The sequence below is a fragment of the Anneissia japonica genome, unplaced genomic scaffold (assembly GCF_011630105.1).
Source record: "Anneissia japonica isolate Jap-2015-1 unplaced genomic scaffold, ASM1163010v1 scaffold287868_len458714_cov195, whole genome shotgun sequence".
In the NCBI taxonomy this organism is placed as follows: Eukaryota; Metazoa; Echinodermata; class Crinoidea; order Comatulida; family Comatulidae; genus Anneissia; species Anneissia japonica.
In genome coordinates, this window is record NW_022698322.1 from 350,514 (window position 1) to 359,337 (window position 8,824).

An 8,824-nucleotide genomic window follows, 5' to 3' on the forward strand; every position below is an offset into this window, starting at 1 on the left:
GTATAATTTCGTTTTAATTCTTTGACAGGTATGATATAAATCTAAATGCAATGTTGCGCACTAATTTTAACAATCATATTTATGTAAACCGGCTTACAGGAAACTTGAACGTTTACCATAGTCAAGTCGGTTGCTAAGGGTCTAAGTGTTAAATTTATAAGTGAAATCAAAGATGTAGTATAACAGATCAATCGTTGAGTATTAAAGTAGAATACCCAATATATTTTAACTCTAGTTTGTAGCAATTACATACAAATAAGGACGCTTTTTATCATCGGTCCCCACTGACAATTAGTCATGGTTCATTAAATTTGGGGTCATAGCATAAAGGTCAAGTCATTACATCAAAACAAAGTTCATTGCAAAAATCATCTGGATAGTAAGTCGACGGTCCGGGAAAAGTGATGATGGAAAAGTGTTGAGGGAAAAGATAACATTTAATGAAAATGGCCAACGTTATTGTCTGGGAATGGCTCTCAGAAAATGATATGTGGAAGGCGTATGATCCTTTCGTTTGTAGTGCAATAGAGAAATCATTTCGTAATGAAGAAGTGATAAAATTAGGTGAAATCGAGTCTTCGCTATCGGCTTACGAAGTCGACCCGTCGATTCCACATCAAAAACGAATCGATACAGGTAGGTATGTAGGATAAAAACAACAAACTACCTAGCCTAGGCTAGTCCTATATGGCTATAGTAACAGGTGATATACTTATGAAATATTATTTAAATATATATTATTCATTAATATATTTGATGGACAGTTACTTAGCGTACTGCTGTTTTCAATAAACAGTTGATGCTACATTTGAATAGGAAATTCATGCTAATTCCTTTGTTTTGTTATCATTTCAAGGTCGCACATGTTAAAGGTCTCACTTTTCTTTCTTTGTTTATCCTTTCCCCAACCTGTTGTATTGTAGGCCAAGGAAGGGCTGAAATTTAATAATTAATAATGAAACATTTTTTTTTGGAGTGCACGAATCATTCCATTATACATATTTCTGTGCCACACAGTCATTGAAATTCTAAAATTTGGCTTATCTATACTTAGTTTTATCATAAATTAAATCCAAACATGATGCATTGGGCCATTGCATGTTTCTCTTTTTTGATATTGTTTTATACATTTTGTTGACTTTGATTTTCCCTTTGTCGTCGATGTTGCTAGTCCTTCTTTTCCTAGAAACTACAGTAGTTCTGCATCACTAGTGTTTAACAATAAAGAAATATTGTGCTTGCTCTTGCCTAAACTAAATAAAGGTGCTTGTATGTTTTCTCAGTATTTGTTCACTTATAACAACAGTGGGATATGATGAAATAAACAATGTTTAGTTTAAAATCAAACATTATATTACTTGAAGTGCAGTACAGTACTATTATATTTTGCTCCCAGACTTGAAAAGATAAATTCAAGTTTAGAAAATGAAATCATATAATGTAGTTAATTGAGTTCTTAATTTTTATTTGCCCACAAAAAAAAAATAATAAAAAAATACAATATACTGGTAAACTGAATGAGCAGGCAGGGACACAAAAATGAACATAACTATGTCTATGATCTTAATTCACTCATCCAGTTTAAAATTAACAATACAACATTATAAATAATATAGACCTATTATGATCTAATAAAATTGGAAACTAAGCAATTATCAATTAAGAAAAAAAATTGAGTGCCAAGACGCGATTCAAACTCTCAACTTTTGGTTCAATAGAACACATCGTTAACCGACCGATTAATTAATCAATTGTAGATCTCGTAGAAAGAGAGAATTTTTCAAATAGTTAGATTAAATAATTTGTACAAATTAAAATGTCTTTAAAAAAAACTTAACGATTGAAAACAAGATATGTTTGAACTTATGGCCTTTGGTTCCTTAGATAGCACAGTTAAACTGTCCGCGCCATCCATATGACATGTATAAAAGTGGTAATGGCAGTAATTACAGTCCATGCTGAAGCCACCCAGGGTGTTCCGAGAGCTCTTTATCTGAGCTAAAATATATATCAAATGAAAAAAAAATTGAAGTTAAATACCAACACTATTCGAAGTCACGCCCTATGGTTCCTGAGAATCATCGATGAAACCTTCGCATGGACAGCGGTTAAACCGACCGAGCCATCCATACGTTGTATATAAAAGTGATAATGGCAGTAATGTACAGTTACTGGTACTGTTACATACCCGTCTTCCTCAGAAGACACATGGCCGTCATTGACGGGAACCGTTGACAGAATCACTGCTGCTGGCATTCACTTGAGCTCAATGATATCCCATTATGCTTCACAAATACATTCTGTTATATCTTTATATTATTTTATGTTTTTATTTATTTATTTATTTTTATTTATTTTTTTATTTTATTTTTATTTTTATTTTGTAATGTACAGTCAGCCGTGAAAAAAGCACACAATCAGCAGGGTAACTCCTTGAACTCCTCATTGGATATAAACATAAATAGATAACAGTACAGTGTTTGTAAATGTAACTTGACATATTTCTGTTTCTTACATACTGTAATTTGTAGCTAAAAAAGTTTATTTTCTCTGGTCATGAAGAAATCCCTTCCAGGAGATCTGGTTAAATTAGCTTCCTTAACATAGAGTATTTGATTTTATTTTGCTGTACATGATGATTACACATCGACACTGACTTCCGTGAGACAATTGATATTAATGTAGTATAAACATGCAAACACCTGTACTATGAATTTGCGGGAAGTGGGTTATTTTCTGGCAGATTCATGCTTTTTGCTTGCAGGAGTGCAGCAGGTTGCCCGATTTTCAGGCATCTCCCGAGACATTTGGGAGGCTAAGGACCCCTCGATAACTGATTACTATACTGATACATTCTTTAAAATACTTGAACAGAAAATTATTTTCAAACTTTTTTTAGGAACTGTGAGAACAGTGAGGCGAAAAGTATTTAAATCAGGATCTGCTCCTTCCAAGGATATCAGCTGGCAATGGTACGAAGATAACAAGCAAATATGGCAGCCATATGATCTTCTAGCCATGTGTATAATTGAGGACGAATACTGCAAGAAAAATTACAGAATTGACCTATCAAAAACTGAGTGTGCTTTACCTTATATTGTGGATACTGTGAATATGGTACAAATGCGGATTGATTCAGGGTACCGCAGAAAACTGAGGCGGACCCTGCTTGCATCACCGTACCCCAGGGAGAATGAACAGTTTCAGAAAGAAGACAGCTCTTTAGGTATCTCAACATCCGCAGCGTCAGTTGAATATGACAATAAAGTGGATGATAGTACCGATGATGCTAATGTAGGAGATACGACAAGAGATCTAGATTCAGAGAGTATTGCCTCTAGAGGGCAGGCTTCAAATGATCAGAGTATGAGTGGATTACAGCACCAACAAAACAGAAAGTCAACTTGGAAGTCGAAGCAAACGGTTGCAGCTGTTCACAAAGTGCAGACGACGCTAGCCTGGAGTTCGACTGATGAACCTACTAGTGCAGTATCAAGAGAGACATTGGAAAGCGAAGGAGAAGCAAGTGTTAAGAAGGTTCCTCGATCGCTGAGTGAACCAGGTGCAGTTGGCAATTCTCCATATCATAAGACACATGACCACGGGAGTGTTGCTCACTCGCATGGACCAACAACCTCGGGAACACGACCAAAAGTGCGGGCATCTGGGAACAGTGTTGGTAGTAAACGTGGAATGAGCAGGTAAAACTAAAACTTTGACAATTACAGTAGTATAGATTAGTATGTACTGTGTGATTGATGTTGATTTTCTTTTTGTTATACTTGTACATGGTGTCTTTACTTACGACAGTATATTATAGTTAAAATGTAATGTGTTCATACAAGGAAATCAAATTTTGAATCTAACCATAGTGAACTATTCATCCATATTGGAAGGAAATACCACTTTCTGTTGGATGCAAATTACATGATTATGTATAACATCATAAAAAAAAAACCAAACATACGTGACGGAATAGATTTTGATTACTTTTCATATAATAGTGAAGTTGACCACCCTGTTAAAATTAATATACTGTACTGATTGAATAAAATGTCTACCTTTTTATTATTATATACAGTACAGACCTACTGTATTACCCACAGTAATAAATTATTACAATCCAGTAACTGTAATACCGTATGGTTTTTGCCAAGTTATCTGATGAAATGACGTTTTATTTAATGATTACATTGGATGTCTATATTACAATAACAATTTCTTGAAGGTTTGCTTGGCGAATTAACGATTAATATAAATAATGAAGCTTGTGCATAATTTTTGACAGGAAGCTATAAAATCCTGCTGTATGTATAGAGTTTTACTTCCTGCTAAATTTGTTATGTCTTCCTGTTATTAATGTGTTGCTTTGTTTTTATCAAAGTAAAATTAGATTATTATGACAAAGAAGTTTTATCTGTTGATAAACTGGGTGTTCTTTCTATTGAATGCCCAATTTTGATAGGCTAAATTTCAGTTAACACAAAGGTAAACAAATTTAAAGTTCTGTCTACAGTGTCTCATTATTTGATTTGGATCTTCATCCCAGTGTTCAACAACAAGCTCCAATACATGATTCTCTGTTTTATTCTAACAGTCTTACAGGTAAACTTCAACTGTATTTGATGTATTGTCCCATGAAAAATACCGCAACAAAATATCAAAAATCATTTTTGAAATTAACTTGCTTATTTTGAAGTAACATAAACGTTCTCAACTTAAACATAGAAATAGTGTATTAAAAAAATTCTTCACCTATAATTTTACAGTAAAAAATAATAAAAACACAAACTAGTCACTACTGTAGAAGCGTTATTATATTTTTTATCCTTAACCAGTATAAACATCAGGGTACACATTTTTGTTAATTCAATAATTTTTATTTATATAATTTTTAATAATATTAATTTGTATGTTACTGAAAAATGAGCAAATTATTTTCAAAATTATTTTTTTTTAATGGTTTTTTTCATTTTCATGTGAAAATACATCTTTTAATCACAAATTGTATGTTAGTTTTTGTTTGTTTACTCATCTCATTGTGTGTTTGATTTCTCTTTACTCATCTGTAGGTCGCAATCAATGCCTGTCACCATCACTGCTAGAGCAGCACACGCTGCTGGCCCACATCTTAGTCCTGTCATGACATGTATGTACCATAGGTCTCATTTAACAGCCATTCTGTATGGTCAATCTCAAAATGCATTTCATCATTTAGCCTATCATGCTTCTTAACAGATAAGATAATGATTGATTTCATGTTCAAATGTGTGAGAATTTCAGCTAATCAAAATTCCATCAAAATAAATGTATTGTCTACTTGTATACTGTAGGCATAGGCCAGTTTACATTATTTTACTAAAGCATTTACAACAAACATTTTAAAAAGGAAATGTTAAAAATTGAACAGTAGACATGTTCCTCGTCAGTTTAGCAAATTTTTTCTGATGTATAGCTAGAGTTTCGGGGGACCACAGAAGAATATATGTCCTCCGTTGGATCAACTTTATCCGGACTTGTTTTCTACTTTCTTCTTAAATCAATTCAACGAAATGTAAAATATACTGTATCTTGGTGTAAAGTAGGTGTATATACAGTGTTTACAATGTACATACGGTAGAGTGTACTGTATATTGATAATTCAAGGAAATAGCACATATAGAATTTCCTATTAAATAATATTATTGATCAGATTTGATAATGAAATGTGTACTACTGTATACATAAGGGTAAATGAATGGTGCTGCTTTGATATAAAAAATTTAATATAGAATGATATGAAGCAAGATTAATGTATTTAATGGTACTATTTGTAGCCATTACCAGCATGCTTATGTCGCCCATCATCCCATCAGTGCGGATAAATGCTACGCCTGTTCCTGTCTTCAACCCCCCACATACATCAAGAGGTTGTCTACGACCTGTGCATGGTATTAAGCCTAATAAGAAACGCAGAAGACACTCTTTCCTAAAAGGTAATGTCAAGAAAGAAATTTATTGTCTTAAGGCCAAATAATAAAAAATACATGTTTCTCGTCCGGATTTTCTGAAAAAAGGAAGGAGGAGGCACTTGATATTTATTATTTTCTTTTATTTTGTTATTATGTTTTTTTGTTATTTTTCCCCCAAGATCAGATTGCCATGTTCCACCAACAATATATGTATACAGTACGCTTGGATGACCTATTTAGGTGTAATGTATAATATATATAGACCATTAAACATTTACTAGTGTATCAACAAACTTGCAACACAATAATAAAAATCGAGTTATGCCTACAACCTCGCTCGCTTCGGCGATGTCGTACGATCATTTTCGTCACCAGCCTGTGAGATTGGAAGATCACGCAGGCGGTGCATTGTAACGAATGTGGGCCTAGGCCATCGACTAGTCATCGTTTTTCAGGCATTAAAATTCGCAATTATCATATGGGAATGTTGGAGAACAATATGTATAGGCCATGAAGACTTTAGTGCACAATGTATTTACCAAAAATACGGTATTTACGGGAGTTTTGGGGATTAATTTTTTTTAATCTCTTTTTCTAAAATTAAAAAATAATAAATAACAAAAAATAGGAGGCGGCCCCAAAAACGAAAGCGGGCGGGGACGAGAAAAATGTATTTTTTTTTTTATTTGGCCTAAAAGTAAGTGGTCCCATGTTTCCCACAACTCGCAAGAGTCTCCCGGAAACACGGGATGGTCCCCCCACACTCCCGCAACCAGACACAAATATTCCAAACAATAACCCATGACTTCTTCCAACAACTTGGGACCCCAGAAAAGGTCTATTCCTTTTGAAATTCAATTATCTATCATCTGGTATTTTTGAAATTTAAGTAAACTACAAGGAAGTGTTATACAGTAGGAGTGGAATTAGTGGTTAAGATGCTTTCCTTCCAATTTTATATAATAATAATCATACTTTTTTCCTAATTTTTCTAGTAAGCAGTCCTGAGGACGTTGTAAAGCAGTACGTAACAAAATTTAAAGAAATTCCAGATGAGGTAACGCATTTTTTATTCCAATTTTTATTAATATTTATTAATAATAATGCTAAAGATTTATTTAGTGCCAATTCTGAGTAAGTGATTAAAGGTGCTGAGTTTTATTATTTCTGGTCACTGGATAACGTACGACAGCAAACTAGCACAAAGTGCAACCTTCTCTACTCCCTGAAGAGTCACCTAGTCATGCATACTCAGCGCACGAAAAACAGGTAGAAAAAATGCTACAATATCCTACCAGGTACCAATTTTTACTGGGTAGAGAGTTACAAACGTAGATGAAATGTGAGGTCTCACTACAAAATGAGTCATCGTTAGAAAATCAAAAAAATGAGTTTATATTACATTTTGGTAGATCACATTAAGCTTTAATTTGGTCTTTGAATGGCTTCCCTAGGATAAATAGATCCAGAGGTGTGAACATTTAAAGTTCAGGTGTATGAGAACCAGGTTTTGAGAAAATCGGCCTCAAAGATAAACTAACCTATACAAATAATAGGACTAGAATTACAGAATATATGAAGAGAACACTGTTTTAGTAAGAAAATTCACTTAAAAAGTACACAATCTATCAAGTTATTCAAAAACATTAAAATCAAAATTTTGTAAAAATGTTTTCCTTTGACCTATTTTGGTGAATATCTCAATATGATTTCACCAACGATGCGTCTCATTTCGTGTTGAGACCTCACAAATGCTTTGCCCAATGACACAATCGATCGAAACCCTGACCTCAAGATTGGGAGTCCAAGCCACAACCGATGCGCCAACAGTAGTTACTTCCAATCTACCAATTAAATTGCCAACCCTAAACTACATTGCCAGCTGCCACAAATTTTTAAATATCCTGGACTAAGAAATCTGAGCATATACACATACAGTACAAATCAACTATTTATTTATGCCACTGGTGATTGATGATGTATGTCAGTATATTAAAATCATATAAGAAAAGTGAATATCTGGAGACTATAACATCTAAATAAATGTGAATGAAACGTATTCATTTAGTGACCATCATCATTTTCCGGTACTGTGCGTAATTTCATTTATAGAGTATACTCACACAATAGTTTAATGGTACGCATCACTGTTCGCAGATGTGTTACTATTTCTTTCTCCCTTATCATTTTTAAATGAATGGCTTCGCCTAAGTTTTTTATTTAATATTAATTTTATACTTTAATATGACTTTAATTTTAAATCGCCCTTTAAAGATTGTAATATAGACAGCTTGGTGCTTATTTGTTTAATTATGATTTTATTATTTACTATTAATATTATTTTTATGACATCAATTATTATCAACTATTAATATTAGTTTATTACATTAACTATTATAATTATTATCAACTCAAAAAGTTATATTTCTAATTTCTGCGTTCAGAATTGTCCTATTTGTGTTGGTCCACTGAAAGAAAATTCTGACTTTCAAGAGGAAAATGAAGATGAGGTGCTGAAACTGAACAAGTGTAATCATATATTTCACCAAAGCTGTCTACACGCCATGTACCTAGCTGGACCTAAGGTATTCACATTTTGATTATATTAAATGTTGTGCTATTTGTATATTTCATAAAAACCACTGCCCTCTTGATCTTTTTTGATTATGTTGTCAGTAAGGTGAGACTTATTTTATACCTTGCTTAGCAAATGTTTTTTTTTTTTCAAAAGTAGGGCAGAAAAAAAACTAAAATAAAATTTTGTTTGCTTATTTAGCAAATGGTGGTTTTGCCAAAAAGGATGAAGGCGGTAACAATAAAATTGTATTGGTGAATGTATATATTGTAGTAATGGTGTTAATAAACTGTCTCTT

At 33.1% G+C, this 8,824-nt stretch overlaps 1 protein-coding gene across 1 annotated transcript in view; it reads left to right on the forward strand.

Moving 5' to 3' along the window:
* The first annotated feature begins 335 nt into the window (after nucleotides 1–335).
* The window catches only part of LOC117102500 (E3 ubiquitin-protein ligase DTX4-like), a 13,963-nt gene continuing 5,474 nt past the window's right edge, over nucleotides 336–8,824 (forward strand). The window contains exons 1-6 of the mRNA XM_033242791.1: nucleotides 336–636; nucleotides 2,900–3,701; nucleotides 5,073–5,149; nucleotides 5,817–5,975; nucleotides 6,947–7,008; nucleotides 8,396–8,536. Of these exons, the coding sequence (XP_033098682.1) occupies nucleotides 441–636; nucleotides 2,900–3,701; nucleotides 5,073–5,149; nucleotides 5,817–5,975; nucleotides 6,947–7,008; nucleotides 8,396–8,536 (1,437 nt within the window). The 5' untranslated portion in view covers nucleotides 336–440. The remainder of the gene's footprint in view (nucleotides 637–2,899; nucleotides 3,702–5,072; nucleotides 5,150–5,816; nucleotides 5,976–6,946; nucleotides 7,009–8,395; nucleotides 8,537–8,824) is intronic.